The 16,489-nt window shown below is 36.7% G+C and overlaps 2 protein-coding genes across 2 annotated transcripts; both read right to left on the reverse strand.

The window, feature by feature from the left end:
* Window positions 1-595: 595 nt before the first annotated feature.
* Window positions 596-907, reverse strand: ASCRUDRAFT_8267 (uncharacterized protein; the record flags this gene model as incomplete). Its single annotated transcript, XM_020194760.1, has 1 exon — window positions 596-907. One exon carries the CDS (start codon window positions 905-907, stop codon window positions 596-598), a length of 312 nt encoding a protein of 103 aa, XP_020046955.1.
* A 4,542-nt stretch (window positions 908-5,449) lies between these two features.
* On the reverse strand, window positions 5,450-10,890 carry ASCRUDRAFT_8268 (uncharacterized protein; the record flags this gene model as incomplete). Its single annotated transcript, XM_020194763.1, has 2 exons — window positions 5,450-5,622; window positions 10,797-10,890. The coding sequence occupies 2 exons, from the start codon at window positions 10,888-10,890 to the stop codon at window positions 5,450-5,452; spliced, it is 267 nt and encodes an 88-aa protein (XP_020046956.1).
* Window positions 10,891-16,489: the final 5,599 nt, after the last annotated feature.

Here is a 16,489-nt window from a genome sequence, read left to right on the forward strand (position 1 = left end):
ACTATGATTCAAACCATGCTTATGAGCCCCAAATGGCGCATCGACCACGTCAATTTCGCTTTTGGACCGTTTCAGAGTTTCCAGTGACGACTTTATTAATTGTTGTAAAAGATATGATTGGCCATGAAAATGGAATGAGCTGATGCAACGATCCGGTATATCTCTGCACCATCTCAGTCAATTACTAGTGAACTAGTTTATGGTTCGACTAGTTTGCTTTATTTGTAAGCATTTGCATGATGAAAAGATAGATAATGTGCAGTGAATTGATTGATCAATCCTCCTTCCATGCTGCAGTTGTTCATCCTTTCACTTTTGAATTCATTACATACTTGGTTAAATAAAGGTTCTTGATTGACGCACGGAGCAATGATTCAACTATTGATAGTGACTCAATTATTGATTCGGATGTCTCTCTTCATCCGGAGGATGTGCCCAACATCACTAATATCGTTTTCTGCCATTCAAAGTTGTTCGTAGGCGCCGTTAGCAAATTCAACTGAATCCCCTGTTTTATATTTTTCTTAATATGCAGTTCCGTGCATTGGTGATATTTGGAGCGGTTAGTTCGGTTTGCATGAATAAATGATGTCTCTCATGTTTCGCAAGCACTTTCAATATCACTGTGACCCTCAATCATTGTTGGTGGTTGGATTTCTTTGATTGTTATAAGAGAAACATTCCTCACCCTATCGTGAAACGAAGAACATTCAGTGTCCCCAACGGAATCACTTTGGACTTCTATGGACATTACAGCCCAAAATTGATGGATTTGCTCAGATTCACCAATGGTAAGACTTGGTTGCACAACGGATAGTGTTTTCAGTTCAATGTGATCGTTGTAACCGTTATCAGCCAATATGTCAGTACAAGTGAGATTTGTTGGTGAATTCGGAACTACCTTCATATTCGATGATTCAATCCATCCAAAATTACCACTTCGTTATGTCCAACAAATCTTTCGACTTTCAACCATTATATTCATATTTAGCTTTTATTTTGATTAGTTAAAAGATCAAAACTGTTCAAAACATGAGACCCTCCACATGAGTCATGAATGTATTGAACATCGCAAAGGTCACAAATTAATTGACTGTGCTTAAGATCTAAAATTCATGTATATTGAGTAACAACTCTCAAAACATCAGCAACATCAAGTGTGAAAACACCAAAGCTAACCAGCATTAAATTTTTACTTTACAATCATGTTTAATTTCATACCAGTTACCAAGCTAACACCTCCTACGTTTTGATTTGCGCATTTCACAATGTGAACAATGAATATATTTATGAACCAATGGCTATAATTATTGTTTTGACGTTCTCGCCCTTCACTGAAACTTATTGAATGTTGCCCTTACACTGTCCCTATTATTACTAATGCGTATTCGACTATATCACCGGACCTGATATATTTTCACCAATCCTAAAATTATTTTCACTGAAAAATAATTATCAGTTGAACATGAACTTTATCTGAAGTTACGTAAAAATAAAGAACTATAGTATTTTACGGCTTTTTATATGAATATCATCCATTGATTAAATGCGGCCTATATGAAGAGTGCTGTTTCAACTCAAAATAGTTTACCCGTGTCGTTCTTGTTAAATTCGTTCTTTCTATCTAACTTTGCGTTTGTGAAATTAAAGGCAGGGGTAATTCTTTACATTTCAAATACCTCCTACGGGTATGCAATGTTCTATAATATAAATATATCACTGCAACCACGATTGAAACTAGTGGTAAATTGCTTTAAACTAAATATTTGCCCATCACAATGGTTTATAATATTCAATGGGTCAATGCAGAAGAATTTTGAATGTTACCCTCGACATTGCTTGGCCTTCCCCCAAATTTCGCCATTAAGTTCAACCCCCTTATAAAGTCGTCATACGATTTATGTCTGATTTGATTGATATGTCTGGCACTGGTGCTGATTGGCCGTTGATCAACAATTGGCCCATCAAGAAGATTACCACCCACGTTGAGAGTGATGAGTTTAAATTTAAGAGATTCATTTGTATTCCTGATTTCATCCCAGCTGTGAGAAGATCTGCTCCTATTGTTGAAGCATTAATCAGAGCTGGTTTTTAATCCAGTGCAATTAGGTACCATAATGAACCCAACGAGTTTTGAAATATTCATTAGCTCAAATAGAAATTATCTGAAGGAATTTAATTTTATAAAAGTTCGCAGTGATGGAAAGTTATCAAATAATCAATTAATGAATAACATATCAAAAAGTTGGAAATGCAAACCAATACCGACTGAACTGATTGTCAGTGGCTTAGATCTATTGCTACTGATTCTGTTCCTCTCAAGATCGAATCAGAGATCCCGCTAAAAATGCTTGAAGACAATTGAATGCCCGGCGACGCGTTTGGTGAAACTGAGCGAATTCCATCTTTTCCAATTGAAGAAACAGAGCGCCGCTCATGGTGAAAAAGAAGTGAGATTGTCAACAAACCCAATGAAGTCAATCAACCTGACCAGAGCTTTCGACACAGCATTACTACCTCAACTAATGTTAGGTCCGCTAACTGTGGTGATGCTGGTCATTAGGCGCAAAATTGTCCAGAGCAAAAGAATGTTCAACTTCATGAAATCATTCAAATAGTTGAGCCTCTTGTTGACGTTAAGAAAGTGATTGGAAATAAAAATCATCCATTTGTGAAGTTCCTACGTTGATTGACGCTTATTTAAACATTAAAGAAAATCTTGACTCAGGTGCCGCATCTCATTTTGAAAACAGTGATGAAGTGCTTGTGATCATTCACTTTGAAACATATTTCTTCAAGGTCTCCATAGTGAGAATGATTCCTCAACAAATAAGATTTTAATCTGGGTTGCATGAAATTGCCTGAGGGCATGCCCATCCGAAGTCACCTTCCAATGTCAATATTGATGTGAAATTGACTAAAAGAGGATGCAATGGTCTTATCGGAAAAATCAAACCATTAATTCACAACAGTGGTGTCATCATCGTTCAGAATGAAGAAAGGAGTGAACTATTATACCAAGGATCAATACAGAAAAGAAATGATGTAGTATTCCCAACACTGAGTGTGATCTGGTTCGAACTCACCAAATCCACTGACGTTGCTCTGTTAATTGAATCAAAACGTCACCATCAATGATTCTACTTTTTGGGAAAGCGGAAGTGCAATAGTGAAATGAGAAGCATATCCTTTAGCTCTAGGCATGTGCCTACTCTCAATGCATCGCAATGGAAGAAAATTACTTAATGGGAACATTATCTCTGATAATTTTTTCGGCCTGTAGAGTGACCAAATTCATCTTCGGTCAAACATTTTTTTTCCATTTTGTGCTTACAATCATTCCAATTTTCAATTTTTCAAGCAGATTTTTTCTTACAATTATTGCAATCCACAAATGAAGCAATTGATTAATAATCAAGGGACCAACTAAAGCGGTCCTTCAATCTATATCAATTGTGAGCTGAACTTAGTCCATTTTAAACAATTACAAATGATCTACTTCCACTTAAGGATATTCTATCGTTCTTCGATAATATCTTATTTCAATTCTTGAACTTTATTTAGCGTTATACAATGTTTTGCAAATGAAATCCTATATGCTGTCATTAGAACATATAGTCCATTGTTTGAGACGTACCTATAGTCGGATCGCTTTTCAGTTGTTTTTATTTGAGGTTTTCTATTCCACATCAAATGTTTCATTCTAGTTAACTTTCAAATGAATGGTGTAAAATGCACTGATATACTTTAATTTGTCTACACAGTATTTATAATGATCGAAAGTAAAGTGAGCAAACATTTTGGAAAAATCTGAATTCAAATTGCTTCCCATTCTCATTAAATGAATCAACTACTTTAAGCTAATCAATCAGATATTGAATCGATTAGAAGCATACAGTCTCACAGTTTCACACAACCTGAACATCAATATCTTTCGTGCTGTCAATTTGGCGGCAATCGTTGCAAGAAGTATATTGAAGAGGACACAATATCAACTTTCATCAATAATGTAATTCCGGCTACGTGCGAGAAAACAATATATTTTGGTTCTTCTTCGCATTCCAAGTGCAAAATGAGTCTGTTCTTCACACTGCATGTTATTCACATCATATTCACGAAAACCACGGTCGTGGATATAGAAATGTGCTGAATACTTGATCTTAAAATAAGTATTGCACTATCAATAATGTTTGCCCGATAGAAGCATGTGATACTTTGTTTTCGGTTTAAATCAAATCATAACTTTCACGATTTCAGTTCATAATTCAATGGATGATTGGGGAACTTATTTTCGTTGATTTTGTTGGCAAAACAAGTGTTGAACATGGATTCATTGATATGGGTCGTCAATCGCTGTTAGCTGCAGGTCATCCACCGCTGTTCAAATCAGAAGCAGCAAATTCACTAATTGAATTACTAGTAGTATTTCCAACATTTGTCAGTCAACCAAATTGATGTTCTTGCTTTATTAAAGCGTATAATGAGCATAGTTCTTGTATTTATAAAAAGGACTACAATGAAAAAGGTTAGATCCATCAAGCTATTGCAACTCGTTCATCCTTCGAAGATGAATAATCCAACAAGTCCAGCAACGAAATCCAAATGAAAAAGAACCAATTAAGCATGTCACTAATATCATCTGAAGCAATATTGGTACGTGAATATTAATATTCGATCCTATTGAACAATTATATTGGTCAGAATACCAATCACGAATGTCAAAGCGAAACGCAACGGCAACGCCAAACGATTGTTACAGTTGATGGTCCATTTGGTGATGAAACGATTGCTATCAATCATATTGTGAAGCGTATGATTTAGAAAAGATAAATCGACAGTAGATCTTTTGAAATAATAGATAAAACAGAATTGCATTTTTGTTGAACACGATCCCAATCCAATGCTTCCCAAATGGTTGATGTCAAGCAATAAATTGAGAGTATCAGCATTTAAATAAAATTATTCGATTCGAGCTGAAAACTTGGAAACTGCAAGCCGTTTTGTTAGTTCTTGAGCAACATCTCCAACAACTTGTTTTTCTTTGATTGAACTTCAATAGTCCAACTCAGCCTACAAGCATCTTAGTAACGAAAAGCATATGAGAATGAGTGATCCATTACACATAGATATTACTAATTTTACCATTGCAAAATTAAAAGATAAATCAAGCCCGATTGCTGTTCCGGCTGGTGAAGGTGCCTCGAATGTACTTGTTACTGACGCAATAATCGAATGAACGTTGATCAATTCTATTCTTTGAAAGAAACTATTAAACAATGTTGAGAAATCTATGAGGATACTCAGAGAAACTCTAATGATTTGCATGCCAACTAAGGTCCGTCATTTCAACAATAGATATATATGTTCACAAGAATAACGTTGTCTTAGAGTTAAAATATGATAGCTTGACTCAACTGAAGTCATCAGCAAATGTTGGAAAAGCTAATGATTAACCTTGAACGTCTTGAACAGGTGTAAATAGTCTTGTTATCTGACTTTGCTCAATCGTAATAGCTTTTATCGTTGATAAAGAAGCCGAACTATTGTTACCAGAATACAATTCAATCACCCATTGACTAGTCCTAGAAGATTTAACAGACCTATAGAATTCGTAATGGTTAACTGGAATGGCAATGAAAATGAATTCAATTGAAAAAATCCAAGTTTTTGATCAGTTCCAGAAGCAGCAGATGGAAGAAAATATTGAAGAAGATAAGGTATTCGTTGTCGGTCATAAAACTGATGGCTGAGATGGCTTTAAAACAAAAATGGTTGCCAAAAGCGTTCTTCAAAACCTTTGCCAAATGTTTTTCGAAGTTAATTCCGCAGCAACCAAATGACACTCATCAAGATGAATGCATCTAATAGCCGCCATCACAACAGCAAGCTCTTGCTTTTTGATACTTAGACAACTGTCTTGAATCAACGAATTGGGTATGCGGATTACGTCCATCTTCCCGGCGGATCATCCACGGCAACAATCGACTATTGGAAGTGAGCTAAATGCTTTTTTGGGTTGAATTAGCCACCTCTGATTTCTTTCAATTCAGCTACATGTGTTGCCAACGATAGCAATCACTAGTATGAATGAATGATATTTTCTTCTTCGGTTGGAATTTCAAGTTGTTTAAAATTCAATGTTGTGGACACAATTTCAACTGCTGCAAGAACAAGATATTATTTTGTTAAAGAAAAGACATTCTATATGAGGAGTTCCAAAGAGCGAGATAAGGGATCTCAGAAAGGGCTTTTGTTGAATGTAGTTGTGATCAAACACCTAACGCATACATGAGTTCTTTAAAATTCTCCACTCAAAAAATTCAATTAGAATTTCAAGGGGAATAGTGAAAAAATCAAAAACACTTTCATCTAAATGATATCAAGATGTTGTTAAATCAGAGATTCAGCGTGCAATTCTTCTTTTAATTTTTAGATCAATTCCTAGTGCATTACTCTTTATGGCTCGTACAGTTAGATATGACACTTGATTTGGTACATCATTGTTAAGCAGACATTTATTTAGTGTACCTGAAGTCAATTTTCGGGTGCTTTGAAAGCCCAATGATAAGTTTGTCAAAAAAATGACATCGGCATTCAAGACTATGATAGTAGGTGCTATTGAAATCAAACCGCTTTCTGACTTCTTGACAAATGACAGTAAAGAAGAAACACGGATTACTCACTGGAGTTTTTTCTTCCATTATCAGACAATAGTGACAATTATTGGGCAACTGAGAAAATCTCAAGCAACAATGAAGGTCGCTTCATCACAATGTAGATGGTGACTTGGGCTGATCGGCTTCAACAAATCACTCATGCGCTCCGTTTTCATCCAGTGACGCTGATTATCTTTCTTGAACCAAAGCAACGAATAGAGAATTATTCATTCAATACATGTTCGACGAACTAAAGGGAAGACTTGCCTTTCTCAAATTCGATTGGTGTAACGATTCTTCGTAGAACATCTTATTCCATTTTGACACTCATAATCAATGCAAGCATCTTGGTAATAACAAGCATGTTACTGCTCAATTTAGTTGTAATAATCAATTGGACCTGCATAATATTATTACGAAGGACAATGTTGCTGACGTTAATTGCAAGGACGATGATAGAGCTACTGAACGTACATTAGAAAAATGATTAAATACTTTGTATTTCTGTTCATCAAATTACAATATAACTCCCAAATTGTCAGGAAGTGCGCGAATAGCAAACTTAATCACCGTCAGACTTATGGTTCCCAGTTATAACTCACATTCATTGCAACGGCGACGTTCGGCTCAACACGTCATGTCTCCTCCTTAACCTTCAGGATTTGAAGAAGTCATTAATATATCAAATCTTTTTCTGTTACTATTGCGATGGCATTACCTATTTTCCGTTGAAGTATTTCTAGTTCAGCACTCAAACAGAAAATATTTTTGCTCAAGTTATCCAACTCCTATGTTTTGCGATCTGACAGAAAAATATGGTTTTCTTGTTAATTCTTATTTATTCAAACATAGGCATTGATTTTACTCATATTCTATCTTTTGCTTTGAAAAAGAATTCGTTGGATTAACTTTACGTATCATTAGTGATATCAATGCCACCGATCATGGTTGATCTCAGCGGATAGCTTTGCGAAATTGTTGTCCGTTAACAATAATATATTTATTATTGAGAACAACTTAAAGTACGAATGAATTAAATTATCTTCATGCGTTTCTTTTCAAATTAATTCACAAAATATAATCTCAATTAATAGCATTTTTCTCAAATGACTGTTTTGCTTGGTTCACGTGAAGTTATTACGTATCTGTTGCCCAAACAGCAGATTTAATTGCCTTAAATTCTTTGCTTTGCCACTATATCGTACTTTCTTTCAAATTTGGATGTTCACACCTGCTCCGGCTAGTATCTGCAGATGCTCTATGCCGGTAGTTGAACTTCATACAACTTGGTTATAGTCAACGAATTGGTATTTATTACGATCTTCTAGAACAACGTGTTTCTTTCATTTAATTCCGCTGAATTGAAAATTGCTTTCCTTCACATGAGGTTTTTACTCCTCTCATTCGTCAGAGATTATTTGTTTTAACTTTGCTCTTCGCTCTCCTATAACAGGCCACATTATTGTTTCTTTGAGTTAGTGGGTTTTATTATCATAGAAAACCTTTTACAATCAATATATAATAAGAGGGCGCATACATCTACACAATGAATTAAAGCACCTAAATCAATTAGTTACTGATATAATTTACAATAGTCATTCTAAAATTTTTTTTAGATTTTCAATCTTTACCTACCGCAATTGACAAATTTTCTTTTAATTCCGACATTGGCCACAATAAGTTGACGCAATTCTCTTAGCCAATTCAGTCAATGAACGTTGATTGTTTTAGGACTGGTGAAGAATTTCGTTGAAGGAGGCAGGGTTAACCAAGTCAACTTGCAAATGGGTCCATTTTGATGTGCTTCACTAGTTTAGGTTCTTCGAAGCCATTCATGTCAATCAAACCCCAATACGATTTGCTGCTACTTTTCAAAAATTAATCAACACTCAATTTAAATTCAAAGTAGGAAGAAGTTACGATGAAGACAAGGGTACTGAGATGAAGATCAAGATATAACAAGAATTTGTCAAAATACGTATGTTTGAAATGGTTAAGGCCCTCCAAACCTTCTCAAACCCATCAATTATTGATCTGAGTGACAAAGCTCTCGACAAGCATATTAGGATGGTTTCGGCTCTCTCTGCAGGACATCCATTCATCTTTCATAAGCTGCTTCTTTGAAGTTTGAGAATATAAATTCTGCAAAGTATTCAAGGTCAGTTGGTTTAGATCGCAATGAATTCGATGCTTCGGATCGACCGAAAATCTATGTAAATAGAAAAAGATGATTCTGATCAAATGGATCAGAGTAAACTAAACACTGCAATGACTGTGAAGATGTAGAATTTGCATTAACCGAAGTTGAATGAATCAATTCGGTAGGTGTTCGACTTGAGAAAAGGAAATGCCAAAGTCCAACGATGATGCACCTCACGAAATCGTTCAATTAATTCAGTGACCTGAAGGATTCAAAGAACTTATTGAAAATGAATGCAACTGCGATTTTGCAAACGTTAGTCCCGTTGATCTTCAATTTCATCCGGAGTATGTTCATCAATCAGTTTCAGCGACACAAAGTATCCGCAGTTTCAAATTTTTAACTGATAAACATCATGTGAACATAATGATCAAAAATCTCAATGGTGAGGATGTTTGTACTAATCAAGAGAACGTTAACGATCGATTCTTAATATTAGCTCGTCTCCATCGTATTGCAAACTCACAAAAAGTTGCTATTACTTCTGTCAAATTGGGTGAAAATAACTACACTTCCGACATTGAATAAAATGAACTACTAAGTGACAAACAAGCATTTACTATCGGAGGTTGTAAGAGAATCAAATTCTTTGGTTGTTATTTTTAGAAGAAGGGCCAAAAGATTTGGTTCTAAACACTAAATGTGATGTGCTTCAATTGAACAAGAGCAATGGTGGTTGCGTTTCCAATCAAATCAATTGCATGACCAGTCGTGATTATAGTTTTCACGAGTTTAAAAACCCATTGAAGAAATGTGAAACTTGTTTTACGGTGCTAAACAAAACAGATAGCTCAGAATTTCACAACAGGAATGATGTACTGTGGACTGAATTTCAGCTGAATTAATTGGGCAAATAATGGTGCTAATGAATTTGGTGTTGCGAAGCATCAAACTAATTTTTTTCTTTTTTGATGTGATCAACTCAGAAGTCTCCAATGATGTGAGCCAGCCGCTTTCCTGTATTCAGTCCAACTGTCCCTACCACCGGTGTGTTGTAGTGGCGCAATGTGATCTGACGATCTTCCCTATAGAAAACACCGGCAATCTTCTGTACGTTGTATTCCATTAGATCCTCCATGAGCATAACATATTAGAATTGACTGGCAGGAGCCCGATATGGGCTGAAATTGCAATATTCGCCGGCCTGAATCAGAAATCTTAACCAGTGTTGCTAACATTTGAACTTGTGCTTTGGCCTTAAACATCAAATCTCTACTGCTCGGTGAGTTGGTTCACGCTTTCATGCAAAATAAGGTTATTATTGCTGATGAAGCTCATCGAGACAATTTTTGGCTTGAATTGGATTCAATTGCTGTAAGCTGGAAAACGGCAGACCAGTACTTCAAGCAATGCAAGAGGTACTCTAGAATACGTGGCGCGACGGTCGAGTATTAGTTCACTTGCACGATCATAATTGCATTCTGGGAGTCGTTGCTGCTATTAGTGTCACCTGCTCACTTGATTCCAGTGCATGGCAAACATCAATAAGCAGTTAGAAGGATTTCTAGATATTCCTAAATGAACTCCAATTCAATATTGTGAAGTAGACAATTCATTTCAAGATTCCGGTATTTTCAACGCGGCTTTTGTTTCCGGCGGGGCCAATGCTGAATGACTATTTCTTCAAGAATAGACCGTAACATAATTACGATTCGTGATGAAAATCTCTTGACAAATTATCCTAATGATTATGAATTTTCCGGTAGCTCTAGCCTTACAGCGATGGTCTTAGTTGTTGTCAACTTTCCAACCTGGCAAGATCGAGATGAGTGACACTCTATCAATGTGACAAACCTGACACTTTGGTGGTGCGCGGTTGCTGTCACAGTCAGGTCTTGCTGTCTTGTCACTTCAGCCGATATTTTTTCGGCTATACTTTTTTTGAATTTTCGAGGTTGATCAGTCAGTAATTGGTCAGCTGTATAAAATAGCAGGCATACTCATGTCAATTACTAAATGGTTCAAATTTGATCTTGGATCATGTGAAACGCTTGTGCTATGGCTGTTGGTTCTGCGACCAATCCCCTCATTCATCTCGGAACGCTGGTATTAGTGACAATATCGTTCTGTTCAATTGCAGTGGCACTCTGATCATTTGCAATGATTGGTGGTGAACGAAGGTCTTTTATGGTCCCCTTGGTGAATTATTTATTTGAGTCTTCGCCGCTGCGAGTACAAAATCCGGAATGTGATTGAAACATCATTTGTTTACGTCATTAGATTATTGGAAAGACACTGAACAGTTTCAGCAATATATACATCTCTTGTTGTCTCATGGCTCCTTCGCTCATTAATTCAATTTGGGCTGAACCTTAAAGTCATGCGGGTGAAACAGTTTGTGAAGCTAGATCCAGAATCAAAACCGTTTCTGCTTCTCCCAGTTGAACATAAGAGTGATTTGACAGTGAAAGACGAGTAAAATTATTCATATGCGGTGTACCGGAATCGCTTGCCATCTTTTCGTCTTCTGTTTGTTGATTTTGTGGGGGCAACACCGCTTGGTTGAGTAGTTACAATTTGCTTTTCTTTCTCCATCGTTGACAATTTATTGAGATATTTTGTTGTTTCACCGATTGCCACTCACTCACTACCTGATGCCCGGTTCAGTTATAATATTTGATATACTTAGAGATTATTGGATATGACCTTTCATTCTATTGAGTGTGATGACGGGTTTGCATACCAGCTGTCCAAGGACTATCGTCAAGCTGATGAATTCCAGAATCCTAAATCAGTTCCTCACTAGTGTGATAACAATGCAGTCGCCGAACGTTGCCAAAAAATAATGATGCATTACAGCAGCACAATGATAACGTGTGTAAAGATCCTCAATCTTTAATGAGTGAGCCTGCAAAGTAATCAGTCTTTATCATAAATGTGCTACTGTTACGTTGAAAAAAAATTCATCTCATGATTACTCCATGGCTTCTAATGAAAAGAAGCAATCCACCTAAGGTGGTACAAGCGATTGCTTGCCTCCTGCTTGCTTCTACTGGAGTATAATGGTGTTCACACCATGACCAGCTACGGATTAGCTAGTTCTTATTCTCGTCTTGATGAAACAAGTTTTTCTTTCGAAAATCCATTGTTTGGTGCTTTTAGATCATCACTTTGATTGATGTTTCAGTCGCTGCCATTGGTGCTGGGGTTAAGGGGAACTTTCGGACAGCTATCAAAGGCATCGATTACCCAAGTTTAATTTTGACTGCCGAGAAATCACATAATAACAGCAATGAGGACGATTAGTATGTTGACTTCAGGTCAGATGGCGAAATGATGAAGGTGTCAACAATATTAAATAAAATTTAAAGGAATGTGTTGCATTCAATGAGGATACTGATTATGTTGCTGTTGCGAAGGCTGCTGCCAAACGTTTCAATCGCCAAGTCGCTGGAACCAAAGCGAATCGGCAAAGGCTGTTGGATGACATTGAAATTGTACTAAAAACATTTACAAAACTTTTAATAAATTCTACTAGATGCAGGTCTCGTGTCAGACTTATTCGCTAGGAGCCTTATTGTTCCTACTACAATTAAGGTAGATCCTGCTATCCCAAAAGAATTATTGTTGACATACGGAGCGTCAGCCATTTCAAGGGAAAGGACTCTTTTTCTCGGCTAAACATCCGTTTCACAAAAATAATTTATTTTCTACATGGTGTTTCCAATACACGCAGCCATAGCAGTTGATTTTGCGGAAACTAGACCGGTTGCACAACCTTTTCTGAGCGGAACGGAATTGAGGTTACTCACACATGTCGTGGTGCCACTGGGTCTGGTGAAGAGAGACTGCTTGTTGATGGTGGAAGATCCAAGGCATTCAAAATTAATCAAAAGAATCTGACAAGTGCTTCTTTTCACGCCGATGTCGTCGCTGAATGATTCATGAACCATTTTCCTCTATGTGATATTGCCATATTTTTCAGAAAATATGGAAGTTACTCCATTTATTTTATTGCCTGTAGCAATCTACATGTTCCTGCATCGCAAGCATGGATAATTCTCCACAATCATTTCTGTTTCATAACGCTTCGAGAGAACAAGTTCTGCTCCATCGTTCAAATAACAAACTCACCGCACCGGTGGCTAATAAGTGAATGATATCTTTAATGCAGCAAAACCAGAAGTTATGGACAAGAACGGCAATTCATATCTGAGTTCATCGCTCAAAGTAAAATATTATGCAGTCGTTCCGGCTTGCTTTCTTCAAATAGAGGTTGCTCAAACAATTCAACTTATTGGGCTATTAATTGAGTTCTTCGACGGAATGATCGCTCAAAACTTTAAAATTGATGAGTTTCGTTGACGGTAGACACCAACCATGGTTAGACAGTACAAGGCGCTACCTCCATCAGACGGCCATGAGTTCGAAGCAATTAAATCATCACATTTCAACTGAACCGCTGCAATTTTGATTCCGCTTCCAGATTGTTTAATGTATGAAGTTTCTTCTAAAAATGAAATACTCAGTAAATCTTATGGTGCACCATGAAAGAACAAATGAAGTTGTGCTGAAAAGATGTAGACCTGTTGTAAATCACACTCATGAACTGCTCTCGACACCGCTGCTTCAACTTTGGAGCTAGTAAAATAACTTCAAACTGATTTTGCTGGGCACATTGGTGATCGACAGCTGGTTGACAGTTAGACGTTGGATATTACTTACAAGCCAGTTGATTGAAACTATAAGAATCAGTCTTTGGTAGCTTTGCTGAAATCTAACGCTAATTAAAACTGGTGAGTGATGCAGTTAAAATGCCGTGTTCCTAATGCTGGGTCTCAGATATACTGGTCAAAAAATTATAAAGGAGTTATCTATTTTGAAAGCATTTGTATTATGACCTTTCGTAACCATTCGACCAATCAAAATGTCTCGACCTTAATTTTAACCATGTATCAAGTTTAAAGAGATTGTGCAATGTTGCTTCCACGTTTGCAACCATTGGTACCAAACTTTGTGTTGCAAATATGTTGGATAGGGTGCTAATGGCGGCGGTGCTCAAACATATCAACAAATTGCTTTACCGATTGATATGTCATGTATTTGGCTCACTTTTTCACGTCGTCTTCTTTATATCTGAGTATAAACGATTGATTGATTATTTGTTGGATACACAACTGGATTGTAGTTGATCTGTTTGGCAGATGTGGTTATATCATACCTACAGCACATACAAAGTGATTTACTTACTTGTTTTCTTTTCATTGATAGCAGGTTTATCAACGTATTAAAATGTACTTTGGATTTGCAAGTGCTCCGGCTGCGGTTTAATTGCTTCATCTCTTTATCCTGCTTTTCCGATCGATTTGATACGCAAGTCAATGATTCTAACCTCAACAGCAGTCGGGATAAATGAGTGAGCGGGAACAAAGGAAGTAACAAACAGGCCGGTCAACCATCTGGCCTCATAATGTCCATGATTGCCGTATTCCTCATTGACTGAGGAAGGAGATAGACCAAGCTACTGCAAGGCATACTGTAATAAATCTTGAACACTCGCTTTTCTGACCCCGAATGTTTTCATTTAAATAAAGCTGATTTGGACTCAAACCGGATTGGCCTCTCCGGCCAGCCATTCTTAAAGACCACGATTTGCACGCGCACCGGCAGGGGCTCTCCAACGCAATCAATCCTGCGCAAACTACTAAAAATGGTTGGATCATTTTACCGAATTGTCTGCAGCAATGACAATGAGGTAGGAGATGCCGTCAACGACCCCGATGTCTAAATTTGGTCCCTCGGTGCGTTTCATTAATCTATTCCGCTGACGCTTTGTGATCTAATTCATTTCATATGAATGATATCGGTGGTTGCTTCAATTAATTTCTTAGAAAAATAATTCTTCATCTAGATATATCATCAAATCGCTAAATCATTGGAGAACGCTTCAGAATCAAATAAAAGTCAACCGCATCAACTACTGAACCATTACTATCATATAGAGTATTACTCAATTTAAAGCGCGATTCAACCAACATTATTGAAACAGAAAACGATTTCGACACAAATATGCTTCCCAATTTGAGCAAAAAAACAATTTTCATTAATGAAATCACTCCTCCACATTCTTCAAATCAAAATGGAAATGCAAGGAGTTACAGCAGAAAAGACGAAATGAAGGAGCTGCAACTAATGATTGGATGACGAAGTCCATATCAACGATGATAAGCGGTTCACTCATATTCCTTCTATTTGACAAATATTTGCCAATCAATAATAGTAATGCATCATCAACAGGAGTGAGGCGACTATCCAAATTGAACGATGAAGTTGATGCTGCAATTGGCGCTGGGTTGTTCGTTCCCATCACGATGTCAGAAAACCGACTTCTCAGAAAGATATCCTTCACTCATTTGTTTGTTTCAATTCATCAAGAAGCAATTTCATTTGCTTTGCTGAAAATCCTAAAAAACGTTTTCGGAGCAAATTGATTCAGAGCAATGAATTAAGTATATCTATTCAGATCAAAAAATTCAATGCCTACTAATGACCTTGATTCTCTAAGCCGATTTTCCAATGCTGCAACAATTTCTGCAACAACTTATTATTTTTGGCTTGATCTTTATCAGCCATCTCAACGTGATAAAATGTCAGTATTCTAAAAGATATTGAGATGGCGAACCAAAAATCAATGACAATTCCAATTCCATTGTTAGAGCATCAACTGATGACTCAGATTCAATTCCTCATTCTTGTGGTGAGATCCCCACCAATAAACTTGTTAATTGTCCCATTGATTACTCATCATTAATGAACAGTTGGTCTGTTCTCAACCATCTGAAATTGATTACAAATATATGATAAAACTCAATCGATTTTTGAAGCGTAGCAAAACACCTTTGGAAGGATATGAAATGAAGAAAAAGAGCTTATGGAGGCCACTAATTTTGGCTGTTGGAGAATATCTTGACGAGATGAGCCTATTGAGATTATCTCTAATTGTGGGGAACATTGTTGATCATGAATCTTAATTGTTCAGAGGTGATAATATAATTATTAAACGACCATCCACTACCTCATCAGGTATTTCAATTAATAATGAAGATCCTTTAATGTTATGATAGACAATCTATATAATGCCGACATTCGTCTCAGATGCTTTAGCAAGGACAGATAAATTAAAATGTATCTGTTCGAAGCAAACGAATTGAGTTGAATTAAAATAAATTGACCATTACTCATTTCCTTCTCAATCAACAGCTGATAGCAAAATAGTGAAATGAACATGGTTAATCAATGATTGACATGATACACACTGTTCAAATCGGATTCCGGCGAGATTAGCCGCGATTGAGTTCATTCAAAGAGTTGGCCAAGACAATAATGCTAATAATCGGCCGTTAAACAGTATGGTATGCTATGATTAATGCATTGGAAACCCACAATTAGCAACTACAATAGCTGGCAGTCATACTCCAAAATAGTTTTCTTGAATTGACCGATCTCTATGAAATTTATTTTCATGTTGTGGCGGAAACATGCATAGCAATAGAAGGTGCTTAGAAATAGTTCAAAAGATTGTACGACTGGAGGCCAGCGCCTCCAACTGCTCAATTCAATTCAAAATGTTCCTAAAGCTAAGATTAACTACTCTCAGCGCTGGTAGATCCATAATGGTTTCTCAACTTAAGCT

The sequence above is a fragment of the Ascoidea rubescens genome, assembly GCF_001661345.1.
Source record: "Ascoidea rubescens DSM 1968 unplaced genomic scaffold ASCRUscaffold_7, whole genome shotgun sequence".
Lineage (NCBI taxonomy): Eukaryota > Fungi > Ascomycota > Saccharomycetes > Ascoideales > Ascoideaceae > Ascoidea > Ascoidea rubescens.